The sequence below is a fragment of the Geospiza fortis genome, unplaced genomic scaffold (assembly GCF_000277835.1).
Source record: "Geospiza fortis unplaced genomic scaffold, GeoFor_1.0 scaffold237, whole genome shotgun sequence".
NCBI classification, from domain to species: Eukaryota; Metazoa; Chordata; class Aves; order Passeriformes; family Thraupidae; genus Geospiza; species Geospiza fortis.
In genome coordinates, this window is record NW_005054319.1 from 5,105,982 (window position 1) to 5,122,846 (window position 16,865).

The 16,865-nt window shown below is 49.7% G+C and overlaps 1 protein-coding gene across 1 annotated transcript in view; it reads left to right on the forward strand.

Moving 5' to 3' along the window:
* The window catches only part of SYT17 (synaptotagmin 17), a 38,445-nt gene extending 24,182 nt beyond the window's left edge, over positions 1-14,263 (forward strand). The window contains exons 7-8 of the mRNA XM_014306783.2: positions 425-580; positions 13,222-14,263. Of these exons, the coding sequence (XP_014162258.1) occupies positions 425-580; positions 13,222-13,418 (353 nt within the window). The 3' untranslated portion in view covers positions 13,419-14,263. The remainder of the gene's footprint in view (positions 1-424; positions 581-13,221) is intronic.
* The last annotated feature ends 2,602 nt before the right edge of the window (positions 14,264-16,865 follow it).

Genomic DNA, 16,865 nt, shown 5'->3' on the forward strand with positions numbered 1-16,865 from the left:
CTGGGCCCCCGGGCAGTGCTGGGCCCCCGGGCAGTGCTGGGCCCCCGGGCAGTGCTGGGCCCCCGGGCAGTGCTGGGCCCCCGGGCAGTGCTGGCCCCGGCCGCTCTGCCTGGAGCTGCTTCGTGCCTCTGTCCTCAGGTGGTGTTCCCACGTTCCTGCCCCAGCCTCTGCTGCTGCCAGAGTCTTGGCATTTCCCAAAAAGAACAGCGTGTCAAGGCTGACATTAGCTGTGGTTTTGGCAGGGACTGTTTTTAATCTGGCTGCCTGATTTTGTGCCCACTGCAGTCTCTGGGAGCAGCACAAGTGCCAGCCCTTTCCAAAGGCCATTTCCCAGCACAGTCCATCCCTGTGGTGCCCAGCCCTCCTGAGCTCTGCTGACTCATGATCCCATAACACAGGGCCTGTGCTTTGTGCTCTTTGCCAGATCCCTTTGTGAAAATCCAGCTTGTTCACGGATTGAAGTTAACAAAAACCAAGAAGACCTCCTGCATGCGGGGCACGATAGATCCCTTCTACAACGAGTCCTTCAGCTTCAAGGTCCCACAGGAGGAGCTGGAGAATGCCAGCCTGGTGTTCACAGGTCAGTGTGGTGCTGGTGGCAGCAGCTGTGGGTGTGCAGGGCTCTGCTTGTCCCACCCTGGGGAGGTTATTGAGCACTCTGCCCTCTGCAGAAGCTGTGCCCAGCATTGCCAGCCTGGCTGGGAGCTGGTCCTGTGCTTGACTGGAAATGGGCCGAGGAAGAGGAGGAGCATTAATTGCCCTTCTCAGAGGCACCCAGCCTGGGCACAGAGTCAGACCTGAGCAGAGTGAGAGGACAGCAGTGAACAGCCACAGAGCACAAGCTAGCAAAATAACTTCTGGTACTTGCTGTGGTTTGCTGGTGAGAGGGGGCACCTACAGGTGCTCCACGGTGACTTCAGCTGTTCTGTGAGCAGGCCTTGCTCATGCCTTTGTTTCTGAAGGGCTGGGACTGTGTGCCAAGCCCTGCATGGCACAGCTGAGATGGACCCAGGTACAGCCCACAGAGCCTGGGGCCATGAGCAGGCTCAGAGCTGACCTCAGCTTTGGCAGCTCTGGATATGCTTGGCTGGGATAGGAATTGCTATTTTTAAGCAGTTTCTGGGTCTCCTGTATTTGTTCTCAGGGCATGAAGGCAGGCAGGAGAGCCTTGGTGCTGAGTGAGAGGAATGGCAGAGCACAGGGCTGCTGTCCTAGGGCAGGGTCCTGCTGAGGCTGGTGGCATTCTCTGCCTTTTCCCACCCTGAAAGCCTTGAGCAGGGCTGCAGGGACCCCTCTGAAGGGTGGGGTTCCCTCCCATGCCATGGCTGCTCCCCCTTTGGAGCTCAGGCACCACCAGGAGCAGGCTCAGCCCTTCTGGCCCCCTGCAGGATCAGGGGGGCTGGCTGGTGGGGCCCACACTCTTCTACCACTTTGGGCTCTCATGCTTCACAAACACTTCATTTGACAACTTCCCATCATTTCTTTTAGTGAAAAGAATCTGCTTCTGAAAGGATGTATTTTGAAGTATTTTTTAATTTTACTTTTTACGTGGAAGATACAGGTGTCAAAGCTGGTTCAAGGAGGCTTATTCTGACCCATTAGTTTGTTTTCAAACATGTTAGAACAAAAAGTGATGCTGATTAGCAGCTTAAATGTTGCCCTTCATGCTCAGAAATTTCCTCAGCAAGACACCAATAATTAATCACTGCTTTGCATGCGTGTCACCCTGCCTGCACCTTGCATGTGCAGGGATGGGTTTGTTCCTGGAGCTCCCATCAGGTGCTCTTGTGACAGGCCTGCATCACTCCCTGTGCTTTCCCCTTTTCCTGCTGGCAGCAGAACAGGCAAAGAGAGCAGAGCTCTGCCCTTGGGAGGGTGAGGGGAGCGCTGCTGCTCAGCCCAGTGCATGCAGTCAGGATTGATGGTGGGTCTCTGGGTGTTTTTCCCTGTGCAGAGGGGTGTATTCCCAGGGAGCCAATGGGAACCTGGCTGATTCATCACCCTGTGTCACACAGGCACTGAGCCTCTGAGTGGGGCTTCATTTTCTGAGTGACATATTGCTTGCTGTGAGTTTGCAATAAATAATCCCAGGCCAGAAATGTCCCCAGCAGCTCCACAGCTGGGAAGGAACGTGCAGAGCTTTGGGAGGACCAGTGTGTCACAGACATATTTTATGAAAAATCCTTTTGCTAGGATCTTTTTCTCCTGAGAAGCTTCAGCTTCTCCATGTTTTGCTGCTTTGGAATGTGATTTGGAGAATTGTTTACCCAGTGTGTGAAATTGTTTTTACTTGATGACCAATGACAGCTGCTTGTGTCGAGGCTGTGAGCAGTCACAGCATTTTATGACCATTCCATTCCTTTCCTTTCAAACCTTCTGATGAAATCCTTTCTTCTATTCTTTTAGTAAGTTTTAATATATCATTTTCTTTTAATATATATCATAAAATAATAAATGAGCCTTCTGAAACATGGAGTCAGGGTTCTCCTCTCTTCCCTTGTCCTGGGACCCCTGTGAACACCACCACACCATTGGGGCCAGGTTTCCCTGCCCACCTTTGGGGTGAGGGCAGGGTGGGCACAGCCCGGCCTGGGCTGGGGCTTCTGCTGTGCCTGGGACACTCTGGTATGAGTGTGGGGTTGGTGTGGCCAGCAGAGAGCTGGAGCCAGGGTGCTGGTCGTGTTTTTGTGTGTACAGCCCTGCACAGTCTGTCACAGGCACCTCTGATCAGGGGACACTGTGGTGGTGAGGATGCTGGGCCACGCTCAGTGTCCATCCAAGTGACAGGCTGGCTCCTGATGCTGCTGGGGGTGTGTCCCCAGCAGGGAGGGCAGCACCAGTTCATTGCTGTGTGCATCTGTGGGGCTCTGCTGACAGGAGTTTCTGAAGGTCTGGGGTTGTGGTGTTCCCCACAGAGCTCCTTCTTGGCACCTTACAGTATTGTGCAGCTTAAGGGCTCGTGAAGGGCTTTGGGATCCTCTGTTGAAAGATAATCAGGAACAAATGTTTGGCAGTATGGGTATCTTGCAATATGAGATCTCTATTTTGCATCTCTACATAGCAGGGGCATAGTTTTGTTTTGTTGTTGTTTTAACTTAGGTTCTTTGAGGTTCTTTTTTGCTGCAGTGGTGGTTCTTTCTGTTGTGTGTTTTGTTTGGAATTGTTTCTTATTTCTTTTCTAATCCACATCTCTAGTCCATTAGGTCAGTTAATTAAATTTGCTGTTGAGTCAAAGTCCAATTGAAAAGCAAAATAATCCTGCTTGAAGGGTGGGTGATGATGCTCTGAATGGAGAGAGAGAGCTGTAAAAGCAGCCATGGGAGCCAGAAGTGAGCATGTCTTCAATAATTTAAAGGAACCTTTATTGTGGCTTTGTATTTTGGACCCAGTCTGCAGCTGTCTTTACATTGGCTTGGCTTCATGGAAAGCCCTGGAACTCTGCCAGTTCCCATCAGCTGGGGCTCCTGGCTCCCCTGGGGCTGGTCCCACACTGCAGAGCAAGGCACCATCCACACAAAGAAAGATGAATTTTGTTTTCCCCCCTGTGCGCTTTTCTCTTGTGCATCTTGGATCAAGCTGTGTGTGTTCAGTGCACTCTGGTGTGGGTTTCTCCACCCTTTGCTGTGAGTTACCAAGAACTGTGTGTGCAGACGTGGTAAAGCACCATCCCTGCTCTCCTGGTGGTGCTCTGGAGAGCTGGACTCCACACCAAGCTCAGGGCTGAAGCCCAGCTGGGTTTGGAGAGGGGCCCTGGGTGCCCAGGCAGAGCTCTGTGTCAGCCAGGGTGGGAGGAGGGGCTGGTTGGGCTGGGTCTTTGCTCCTTCCTCCTCCTCAGGCACACAAGGATTCAATACTGTCAATTACTGGCATTTACAGACCAAAATGCTTCTCCTTCCACCCTGATGCAGGACCCCTTGTCCCAGCTGTTCCTGCCCTCCCTCTGCTCCTTCCTCAGATGCTGCTGGAGCTGTCACTGACTCACAGTCCCAGGCCAGTGCCCAAAATGAGGTGGGATGAGCTCTGCTGGAAATGTTCTCTCCAGGAAAAAGCATCCAGGGTCAGGATTGCTGCTGCAAGTATTGTCTGTTAACAGCTCCTCCCCAAAGAGGCTGAAACCAGGAAAGCCACTGATACTCATAACAAGTCTGATGTCCTGACAAAAGACAAAAAAAAAAAAAAGAAGAAAAAAGAGTGAGGCAACAGCTGGTGGAGAGGATGTTTGATTTTCATTTACTTCATCAAACACGTTGTCTAGGTAATGAGCAGCCATTTCCATATTGTAACAGAAATGCACTCTTTTAGGTGGTTCTTTTTTGCACTTTCTGGGGTTTTTTTGGCAACCTGACACATATTCCCCATCTCCTGCTTGAGTGCAGGCAAGTCATGGGCTCATCTCCTGCAGGGAAATGGGGCAGGCTCTGAGAGGTGGGGTGTTCTCCTAAGCATGAGAACAAACCTGTGAGCAAAGGTGTTACTGTGTCTGATGGCAAGGGGAAGGTGGAGTTTGGCCCTGACAGCAGCACTGGCAGCTGCTGTCAAGATCATTTCCATGAAGGAAAAACAGTATTTGAGATGCAAGTGCAGCCTCTGTGCTGGGAGGGCTGGATGGGCACCCAGAGACCCTGTGCTCTCCCCACTGAGGGATTTGGGGCTGTGCAGTGAATCTCAGTCTGTCAGAAAGCTTGGGCTCTGCAGCAGGAAGGCAGACCTGAAACTTGAGCCCTGTAGTATTTTGTTAATGATTATAATGTTGTTAATAACAATCATCAGTAATGCTGTTTGCACTGCAGTAAAGCCCAGATGGCCCAATAAAAACCAGCAGCACTCCAGGGCAAACTGTGTCTCAGTGACTCCTCAGCATCTTCTCATCACTTACCATAAAAAAAGACAACCTTCAGCACTCACAGCGAGGGGATGTTTGTCTCCCCCAGGTCCTTGTGGTGGCTGTGTGTCTTTCTCCATGTAAATGAGCTGTTGGAATGTTTGCATGGCAGGATCTTCAGGGCTTGTTACCCAGGCAGAGTCCCCAAAGAGGGAGAAATCATCTCCATGCTCTGGGTAGATCCTCTCCATGCAATTGTAGAGGGAAAATCTGCTTTTCCTTCTGGCCTGGCTGGAAGGGCAGCTGGGCAAGGACAGCCCTGGGGCTGATGGAGAGCAGCAGTGGGGCTCATCCTGCTGCTCCACCCGTGCCTGGAAGAGGGCCAGGCTCCAGCAGGGCAGGATGCTGTGCCTGGGACAGAGGCAAGCAGGCTGGGCAGGGTGTGCTTGTTGGTGGAGAGATTGACCTCAAGATGTGTGTGACCTGCACTGGTGACATCCTCACAGTCACTGCTGCCTGGGGGTGCAGCTCATGGGCACTCTGTCTTCTGGTAGGATTTGCTGATCTCCTCACTTTTCAATATGTTTTAAAGATTGGCAATGTCTCTGTTTTCTGTAAAGATTTAGGAACCATTTTTCCATTTTATTTCTTTTTTTTTTTAGTATTTTTGTTCCTGAGACTGTTGAGACTTTGCAGAGCTGTACCTGTGGTTTCAGTGGCTGCAGCAGAGGGGCCCTGGCAATGCTGTCAGGCCCCTCTGTGCCCCAAGTGCTGCAGTGTGTGTCTTCAGACCCCTGCACAACTTTAATGCTTTATTCCAGGGCTCTAATTGACTTCCAGTTAACAGGCAGTACTTGATTAAAATAACAAATTGCTGTTCAATAGCAATATACCTGGTTCCTCTGTTGGCTCATTTTCAGTTGGTCTTTAGGAAAATATGGAGACCATTTAATGAAGTTTGTATTTTGAAAGGGGGGAAAAAAAGTAACTGTTGGTGTGTATTGATAATGATGCAGTTCTGGGTGTTGATAATGATGCAGTTCTGGGTATTGGGTTGCTTTCACTGAAATGTTTTCTCTTTGAAGCAGCACTGCCTTTTTCAGCAGATGCAGAGATAGTGGGGCTTTTCAGTGGTATTTTTTTAATTAACAGAATGATTTCCAAATGTCCTAATCAGGCTGAGCAGAAATTCGATAAAGTTTTTGACCTGAGGCTTCTCCAGAAATGTATCTGAATTCTGATTTCCCTGGCTATGTGGAAGTGTGACCTGGAGATGGAAACCATCATGTCTGGAGTCACCACACATCTGCAGTTTGACTTGCCCATCTCTCCTTTCTCCTCTTGCTTTTGCTTTCCCACATGAAAACCCAACAAACATTCAGGCATTTTGTCTTCTGCACAGAGATATAGGGAAGAAATATCTAATTTATGAGGGAAATCAAGCTGTTTTTTTTTCCCATGCAGGACTGCAGGAGGAGGATTTTGTTTCTCTTTTGAAATACTATCATAACATCTCTTAGATGGAAGGATAATTAGACAACTCACTGCTAGAAAATTGTATCTTGTCATCTATTAGATATGTCTTTTGGAAGTATTGGACTGTCTGTATATTTCCCATATCTAGAGCTCAGAAGCAAAATGTAATCCCTGACTAAACCTGTGTAATCCTATTTTAGCCAAAGGAGAAAAAATGGAAAAAACCCACTGATGTCAGCACTGTGTTTTGTGGGGATTTATACCTGTTTAATTTAGATCAGAATTTGGCCTTTGTGTCTGGTTATAAAACACTCCATCCATTTATGCAGCAGCCACCATATGGTCCTTGCCCAGGCCTGGGGAGGGCAGTGAGCTCCTGGCTGGTGCCTCCTGCCCCCAGGCCTTGCTCCAGCTCTGGTGCCACATGAGGTGGCCCAGCAGGTCCTGGGAGGGGTTTGGGGAGATGCAGGGCAGGGGAGGCCCCTGAGGCCCAGCAGAGCCTCTTCACAGCATCTCTTTGTGCATTTCCAGATGTACAAATCCCCTCTGGGAGAAGGGGCCCCACTGCTCTCCATTTCAGTCCCTCTGTCCTTGCTGGGCTCCAGGCAGGTGCTGGTGGTCACCTGGAGCAGGTGACAGCAGAGGGGCACTCAGAGATGCTGAGTGGGGTCCTGCAGGCCCAGTCCTGTTTGGGGTCACTCAGGGAAGATGCTCTGGGGTGAGTTTGGCTTTTTGCAGCAGACTGACTGCTTTAACAAGGAGGAGTGAAATGCCATTAATCAGGGTGAGAGCAACAAGATGCTGACCCTTCCTGACCTGATCTGTTGCTTGCTTAGAAGGCAAAATTAGATTCATCAAGTCTCCTGACTTAGTTAATAAATGTACTGCATCTGATGTGGCAGAAACTGCCTGTCCTGGAGCTCTCTGGAATCTTTTGATAATCTTTTTCTCCTAAAGAAAGGAGCAAGCCCTCCTCTCTCCAGGCTGATGATAGGTGCTTGCTCCTTTTGCCAAGCCTCTTAATTTAAGCTGTGCCATGGCTCTGCTGCCCTCAGCCCTTCATCTTGTTTGGCTCACACTGCAGTGAAAGGAATTGTTCAAACCTCTTGCAGGGCCATAATCTGCCTGTGTATCAAATGGAGAAAAGTCAGGGCGGCAGGAGCTGCTGTGGCAGCAGAGCAGTGTCTGCAAATGGAATGTCTGTGCCTGGCCCCGTGGCTGTCTCAGGAGATGGATGGTGGCACAGGCAGAGGCTGCCTCTCCTGCATGGCTGTCCCTGCCTGTGTCTGCAGGTGCTGTGTGGCTCTGGTGTTGTCAGGTGTGTAAATATGCTTTGTTGGGCTCATAGTGCAGAGAATTAAGATGCAGGTTTAAAACAAGGGGAATTGGAAATGGCAAAAGGCAGCCATAGACACTCCTTTTCAGTATGCTCTGGGCTGTTGCAATAGACGATTCCAGCCCATTATTGCAGTGTAATGATGAGGTAATTTCATGAGGTGTCACCCCTGCTGCCCTTGAGATCTCTGCAGGACACACTTGTGCATTCACACTTCCCCTGCAGCCTGGATCCCTGTGTCTGCTCCAGGACTTTGCCCTCCTGTGAGAGAGCAGGCTGTGACTGGCACACTCCTGGTTTGGGGTGCATGTGCAGGGAGGAGCTCCCTGCCCCTGGGGGAGGTTTCCAGAGGGTCTCTTGCTGTGGCAGTGTCCCCCGTGGGGCAGCAGCTGGGTCTGTGTGTGGCCATGTGCCCCAGCAGTGCCAGTGCCCTCTGGAGCTGGGCAGGTGCAGCCACTGCAGGGGAAGGCTGGAAAGGGTTTAATGTGCCCATCAGACCTGGTGGAGATTAAACTGATAAATGGGAAACCACAGCATCTTCTCCCATGCTTTTCTCTCCTCTCTACTAAATATGACAGGCCAGGCTCGAGGAGCAGGGGCAGGGTTTGGGCCATGCCTGTGACCTTCTCAGTGTGCATCATTAGCCCAGCTGCTGCTGCTCCTCCTGGCACCTCTTTGTGCTAAACAGCCTTTGAACATTGATGTCAAGCAGTTCAGGAGCAGTTTTCAGTCCTACTTAACCTGGCAGCTCAGCCCCACTGGCTGAGGCGGGGCTGGGCACAGAAAGGGCTGGGCACTGGGCATTGGCTCCTGGGCACAGAAAGGGCTGGGCACTGGGCACTGGGCATTGGCTCCTGGGCACAGAAAGGGCTGGGCACTGGGCACTGGCTCCGGGGCACTGGCTCCTGCCTGCCTGCATGGGCAGGTGTGTGAAGGGGGCACTCTGTGAGACCTCACCAAGTTGAGGCTGAGTGGGAAGTGCTGAAGGGTTGATGGGTCAGTGCCAGCAGGGATGTGGTTCTGCCAGAGACACCACACAGTGTCCCAGGAGATCTGAGTGCTCAGGGGGACTCTGCCCCTCAGCTGCCTGTGTACAGCCTTGGGCATGTTTTTGCTGGTTTTTCTTGAGTTACATGTTTTAGTTGCGTTGCAGGTGATGGTGCAGGAGACTGCAGAAGGGTGAATTGTTTGTGTGGAGCTCTCCACGCTGACATTCCCTGCTGGTGCTCCGGGACAGGTGGCAGCAGGGGCGCTGTGTGGCCGTAGGACAGAACTGCTGGGGAGTTGCTGAGGAACTGCTGAGGAACTGCTCTGCACACCTGGCAGAGCAGAGTTTGCAGGAATTGCAGATGTTTCAGGGCCCCAGCTGCAAGGCTCAGGCGTGTCCCCATCCTGTAAGTGATACTGATAGCCTTGAAGCTAGCTTAAGGGAATGTTCTTAGCTAATGCTCCTCCCTGGTCATTCCCAGGATGCTGATGTGGTCAGTCAGAGGATGAATAATTTTCTGAAATGCCAGATTAAATTCTGCTGCTGCATGTGACTCACAGATGATGATGATGATGATTTGCAGTCATGCTCTGCACAAGTGCTCAGTGTGCAGCTCTCAGTGCAGAGGGGAAGGTGAGAGGCATTTAGGCTGGATCTGGTGCCAAGGCTGATGCCACCCAGGCAGCCTCATGGCTTAATTACACAGTGAAAACAGCTGACTGGCCAAAAGTGATTCCATGTGACTGAGGCTGGTGGGAGACAAGGGAAAGCTCAGGCTGGAGTGTCCCCAGAGCAGATGTTGGAGCTCCAAGGCCCATTGCATCCCCTGGGCAGCAGCTCTGGGCTGTGCAGTGCCCTCAGCCCTGCAGGGAGCAGGCAGCCAGGCTGGGGGGCTCAGCCTTCCCCCCTGTGCAGGAGCCCTCTGGGGGGACATGGGCCCTGACCCCAAAGGAACAGTTCATGGGGCACCCAGGCCCCCATCAGTTGGATATGGATCATTTAGGAATGCTGCATCAATAAGTTCATAACATGAAAATGTTTTATTTACATCATGTACCTTGTCCTCAACAATTCAACCCTTTTAATGGGTATAAGTAAAGGTGATTTTCTTCTGTATTTCAGCATTTCTATTATAAAGAATGTCTTTTTAAGAAGCCTTTCTGTTTCCAAATGTATCCTTCTGAAGAGCAGCTGCAGAAAGAATTGGTTTGACCTCTGCTTCTTTAATTGCTTTTTGCTCTGCGTTGGCCTAGAAATGGATGTTGCTATTGTGTAAATTACTATGAGGGTGGAAAAAGAGCTCATGAGATCAGGTGTGTAGTTTCTGTCAGGAAAATATGCTTCTTAAATGGAAAGCAGCATCTACCAGTTCATAACCAGAGTCTGGGTCAGTCTGAAAATCCCAAATGTTAATTACTTTATTTTCTGCTATTGAGCAGCTGCATGGTGTCACTGTTTTTGTGGCCAAGGGCAGATTGAATCTGAAATTTACTGTGAGCTCCTTTCAGGCTCTGCCAGGGGATGTTCAGACATCAGGGAGCACAGCTCAGTCTCACACCTGGACTCATCAAATCCTAAATCCTGGCCACTGAGCAGTGGAATACAGCAGTTAGCCTCCCAGAATGGCATGCCCTTGAATTTAAAAGGGTCTGACCTGATGGGTAAAGCTGAATTTTTGGCACACAAAGACCTCTCCTCATCTGAGGAAGCTGCTGTGGTGAAGCTGTGAGTGTGGAAACCTGAGGTCAGCCCAGTGCAGCCTCTTATGGTCTATGTGGGAATGAGCATTTGGCCTTGCAGAATGCCTTCCCTGTTCCTCAGCAATAGGTCTCTCTGCTATCTACTGTTCTTAATGACAGAAGCAACAATGCTTGTATAATTAGCCCATTAATACCCCAAAGGACTCAGCATGCTAATTACCTGACACAATGAGATTAGCAGGTTGCATTACAAGAATTCAAAATACTTGGATCAACAGTAGAATGGCAGGTGCCCTTAGTTAGCACACCTGCTTGTTTTACAGTCCTGGCATGGAGTGTTTTTGAAGAATCAGTATGCCTGGGGTGCTTCTTCTCCACTGTTAATTTATCCTGTGATTAATTGATGGCCTGTAAGGCTTCTTGGTTTAAATTACTTGGTGCTGTCTCCCAGGATTAGGCTTTATCTTCCTTAATTTTACCAAAAAAAAAAAAAAACAAACCACCAAAAACAAACCCAAAAAAAACCCAAACCCAACAACAAACAAACAAACACAGACAAGAAAAGAAAAAACATCCTCTTGAAAATTTTGGTTTTGGAGTATTTTTACGTGGTTTTATCACGGTATTTGATTTCTGTAGGCTAATAAATCATAGCAAAACATTTAGTATAGTTCTGCTAGCTACACCTGTGATCCATTGCCTTGTAGGAGAACTCATTAATAACCCAGACAAGCTGTGTATTAGTTGGAGATGGATGGCTTAGAATTCCTGACTGTGTCCTCAGAAGGTGGCCTTTCCAAAAAACACCAACCTGGCCTCTTGACAGAGGCACTTACTTGATAACATGTGCTGATGGCATCAGCCCCAGATAACTGATGGTGACAGGCAGAAGAGATGCAGTCTCTTCCTGCTGGGGTGGTGAACCCCAGATCATTTCTAAATGTCATTTGAAGATGGACTTACAGGGCTCTGAGTTGCAGGGTAGATTTTTTAGAGCAATTGTTTGAACAAATTACTTGGGCATTTGAAGGTTTGCTGTCACCGAAAATATCCACAGGTAATTTGGTGAGCAGAAGCATCTCTGCCCATAAACTGTGTGTGTCAGAGCTGTCAGATGGGATGAAGTGAGCTGTAACCTGGCACTGCTTGATTTCAGGGCTGCACTGGCAGGTGGTACCCAGAGCATGATCCCAGGCTGGTGCAGAGGTGAGGAACCAGCCTGGCAGAGTGTGGAGATGGCAGAGGGGCAGGTTAAAGTAATGCTGGTCCCTTGGGGGTGTGTTACAATAGGAAATGCACGGCCCTGACAGAGGTGTGTGGTTGGAGTGGGGCTGAGTGCCTTGTGCTCGGTGTCCTGCCTGCCTGAGAGGGTGTGCACACATCAGGGAGATGCCATGGGTGTTCCCAGAGCTGGTTTTGCTGCCAGTGCTGGTGTCCAGCAGCCCTGCAGAGCTGGTGCTGCTGGCAGGGGCTCCATGCCAGGCTGAACATGCTCTGGCTGCACCAGCCCAGCTGGATTTGGAGCTCCCATAGACATTTGTCCTTAAAAATCCCTCTCTTTCCTGAGGAGGTTTTTTAATCATTAATATTCCAGGCAGTGCCTGTGGATATCCTGGCTTCAGCTTGCAAAGACTTCATTTCAACTTTTTAATGAGCTGAGGCAGGGCTTCAGTGTGCAACACACGCAGTGCTTTTGCTCCTGTCTGGTGGGAGGGCTCAGCCTTTCCCAGGATCAGGGCCATCATTAGGGTTTGCTGCTGTCTGCAGCCTTTCCTTCCAGGAGACTGGGCTAATCCCAAGGACAGGGTGCTGGGTTGGTGTCTCTCCCTCAGTTGCTTTCCTGGACATTTAACAAGTAGCTGCAGTGATAATTATGGCAGATGTTGCTGTGTAAACACCCTGCTGACAGCCTGGCCTGTGTAATTCCTGTCTGGAGTAGGGCAGGCTGTGGATTAGCACTGGAGTGCTTTGTGCAGTGTGTGTTTGGAGGAGGGCACTTTGGGATGCTGCTTCTGCACTTCCCCAGGCTCAGGCTGCTGGGCTGCTTTTATGATTTCATGATGCCCAGGGAGAGCTTTTGGCACTTCTTTATATGATGTAATTTTCCTTCAAGGCTGGACAGGACTTTGAGCAGCCTGCTCCAGTGAAAGGTATCCCTGCCCACAGCAGGGGGTTGGAACAGGATGATCTTTGGGGTCCCTTCCAACCCAAATAATTTTATGAATCTACTTTACCTACTCATGGTAAATACTGTGGTAACTGTGGGTTTGTGTCTTGTTTATTTGAATTGTATTTCAGTCTGTAGTATAGCTTATTTTATTCCTTCCAAGCTCCTGTTTCTCTAACATTTTTCAGATGCTGAGTTCCATACAAAAAACGCTGGCACCTGGTGTCACAGACATATTTTATGGAAAATCCTTTCGTTAGGATTTTTTCTCCTGAGAAGCTGAGAGGCCTCAGAAATGAAATGTAAACAATAATTATCTGCTGCTGTGGAATGCAACATGTGCATCTTTGATTGGTCTCATGTGGTTGTTTTTAATTAATGGCCAATCACAGTCCGGCTGTCTCAGGCTCTCTGGTCAGTCACAAGATTTTATTATCATTCCTTTCTATTCCTTGCAAGCCTTTTGATGAATCCTTTCTTCTATTCTGTTAGTATAGTTTTAATATATAATTTTCTTTTAATATAATATATCATAAATATATATTTATATAATATATATCATAAAATGATAAATCAGCCTTCTGAAACACGGAGTCAAGATTCTCATCTCTTCTCTTGTCCTGCGAACCCCACCACAACCTGGCACGTGCTGCGGGGGGACATCTGTGTTTGGTTTCCTGGGGCAGGGCTGTGCTTTTCCCTTGACCAGTGTGTGTTTCTGCTCTTCCCCAGTGTACGGGCACAACGTGAAGAGCAGCAACGACTTCATTGGCAGGATTGTGATCGGGCAGTACTCGACGGGCGCCCCCGAGTCCAACCACTGGCGCCGCATGCTGAGCGCGCACCGCACGGCCGTGGAGCAGTGGCACAGCCTGCGCTCCCGCGAGGACTGCGACCGCGTCTCGCCTGCTTCCCTCGAGGTGACATGAGCCGGGTGGCCCATGGCAGCCAGAGCGGGCGGGCGGACGAGATGAGAACCAAACTGACCACCGAAGCTCCCCACCTCACACCCCACACGCGCCCCGCGGCAGCTCCGTTGGATTCGTGCTGGCACCCGGCTGTGCTGGCCTCGGTGACCCACTGGGTCCAGCTGTGCCCCCGGGGCCGGGCAGCTCGTGCCGTGGCAAGCACGGAGTGGGTGCAGGAGCTGGGAGTTGCCTCTGCTGTCCTTCCAGTCCAAATCCATGGCTCATCCTCTCGGAGATATAAGTACCCGTGTGCTCTCGTTGGTGAACGTGGTAATTAGGCTAGAATATTTTTTTAAACGGTAGAACCTGTGGTGAAATCGATTCTGACTGCAGTTTTGTCCTTGTAGTAGTTTTACCAGAATTAAGCTGCTGTTAGTGTGTGTGTTTGTGTGCCCACGTGGGACAGACCCCGTGTCCCCTCAGCGGTGACCTGCCAGTCTCGATAGCAGTCTGTGTGTGCAGTAGATTCAGTGCTGACATAGCAAAATAAACATTTCCAATTGCATCTGTACTGGGAAAACCAGCTCGCGTCCTTTCAAACATGTGCTGTGCAAAAAAACACCTACTCCAGGGACTTTGGCAGTTAAGAAGACCCAGAAACCACAATTTTAATTCTCTCACAGACTGCAGTGGCTCTGTGTTGTGTGTGTTTACCCAGGTAGTTCTTCAGGTCACCAAGTGAACTTAGCTACAGTCAAGCTGTCCTGTTGGTTGCTTCTGTACATTTTATTTTTCCACAGCGTATTGTCTGGTATGATGGAGATTGTATATTTATTGAAAATAAAATTCTATTTAATTGTGCCATACAGATTGGGGTGATAATTGTTGAATTCAGCTTTGTGTTGAGCTCCTTCACTTATGCTTATGGCAGAAAAAAAGCCAAAATGTTGGCAGTTACCCCATTGTCACTCGCTGCAGATTAACTGGGAGCAGTTTGAGAGAAAATGGGGGGTGGAGGTGGGTGTGGAGAGCGGGCTGGATGCCTTGGTCTGGCCATGGTGCTTCCCAGCCAGACCCCAAGAACACCCTGGGGGCTGGACGTGTCAGACTCCAGAGATGGCACGTGGCAGGATGGGCAGCACTCATCTCCCTCCTCTAGTCGTTAAATGAAGGCCAAAATGAAACCCCAGTACCTCCTGTGCTGTAAATATTTTGATTTTTAAAAAGGAAAAAACAACACACATGACTATTTCACCCATTAGTTATTTAGCTGCTACAGTACCAGGTGAGCAGTAGTACAGGTGAGTCTCAAAAAGCAAAACAAAACCCAACCACACCAAAAAAGCTCAGTGCTTGCTTTGGCAGGTGTCAGTGTGTGGGTCAATAATCCCTGCTGCTGGCCAGGTGTTCCTGCTCCAGGGCAGGTCTGTGTAGTTACTGTGATATCAGCATCCCTTCAGCACTTTCCCGTGGCACCTGGCTCCTGCCGCTCCCCAGCACAGCTGCTCTGTGTCAGCAGCACTCAGCAGCAGGGCACTGGTGCCTGCAGGGCTGTCCAGGGCCATCCTCTTTCTGAGCACGTTGTGGATGCTGGCTATCAATTCTAACCTGCCTCTCTGCAAGGGGAATTTCTTCTCTGTCCTGCAGTGAAGTTGATGGCAAATCTGTGTTCTCTGGCGTCCTCCTGGTTTGTCTCATCAAAAAATCACAGTGGAGAGGGACCCCATGGGCAGTCCTGGGCAAACGAGTGCTGTAGGAGGCTGATCTCTGCCTGTAGCTCACACAGGCTCAGGCAAGGGGCTGTGGTTTCAGCAGCTCCTGTGGTTGACATTAATATTCTTCCATGTGGGGTCTGCGGACAGCAGAATGAGCTCAGGACATCTGTGAGAGCAGATACATGCTTTGCTCAGCACTGGGGGTGAAATGCAAACAGAAAGTAATCTTGCCTGAGTCTGTCCTTGAAGTCATGAAGTGTCTGTTCCACAGGAGGAACAGTCATGTACACAGGATGCCAAAAATGGGTGAGGGTGCCCAGAGAGAAGGTCAGTAGGAGCAGAACAGGAGCAGACTGGGGAGCTCCTGGCCTGCAGAGCAAACAGAACAGCGTGGGAGGGACAGGAGCAGGAGGGATGAATTGTGGCCGTGCTCCTGGGGCTGCAGCCAGCAGGTGAAGCACATCAGATGTTTGGTGAAGTTGTAACCCCAGGGGCAGCTGCAGCTGGCACTACATGCATGGCATGCCTGCACTGTCCCCGTGCTGGCAGCAAAGCTGGTGCCCAGCTGCTGTGCCAGGCTCAGGGCTGTGCCTCAGGGGCAGCTCAGAGCTCCCAGCTGCACTGGGGGACGCTGCTGCCACGAGTCTGGATGTTAGAAACCAGCATAAAAATTGGTCAGGATCTCTGCTCCCTCTTTAAACATGAATATTCGTGCTTTGGGAGTAGATTAATATGCTCAAAGATTTTTGTTCCATAGTTTGCTAAAAGTTGTTTATAACATTGGCTTTATCTGAGGATGGCACACAGGAAAGAAGGGAAGAGGCATGTCTTGACTTCTAATAATCCAAATTCCTTCATTTTTAGTGTTCTGCTGTAGCTATGGGCTTTTCCTTGAGCCAGATAATTTCTTATGAATGTATGGAAGGGGGGAGGTGTTCTTAAAAGCCTTTATTTAATATGAAAAACTTAATATAGAAAAGTTGATTGAATGAGTTACTGTCCCTGGAGTAAGTCTGGATGCTTTACTGTACTGAAAGCTTGGTGTCACCCCAAATTGTTTATACTTGAATCTCTAAAAATGGGTCAAAAATGCTGAAAATTTTAATCTGTAGCTAATAATAATAAGGGAACAGCATTGAGAATGTTCCTAAGCAGTTCCTTCAGTGCTGATTTAGGGCATAAATTGGAAATTGAACAGGACCATGAAATTGTATCATATTTGCGTCTGTACTATTTCCCTTAGGAGTGCAACAGTTAGAAAAGGATTTTATACAGTGTTTTTAAAAATCTGAAGTTTATGTCTAACAAAATGTTGACCACAGGAAGGAGACATGCTGGATTATATTGGTACAGACTGCTGTATCATATCAGGTTTTCTGCTGCATAACGGCATGGACCCAGCACGGACCTGGCAGATGGGCACAGAGCGAATTCCTGAAATAGCCTCGGAGCCCCGGGCACAGCTGGGGGATCCTTCTTCCAGGCTGTTTAAGTGTGTCAGCGCATTGCCTTGCTCTGGGAAAAAATCCCAAACCAAACATGGGAGAAAAACCAACAAACCCCACTCCCCAAACCAAACGAAACCGAACCGAACCAAACCAAACCAAAAGGCACCACACAATGGGGCACTGACGTGTTAATAAACCCACTGCCCTGCAGCCCTGGGAGCCTTTCCCTGCGTCCCTCCCCGGGTGTTCGCTGCCGCAGCCGCCGCTCCCCTGTGTGCAGCGGGGTCCCGTCTGTCACCCCCGCG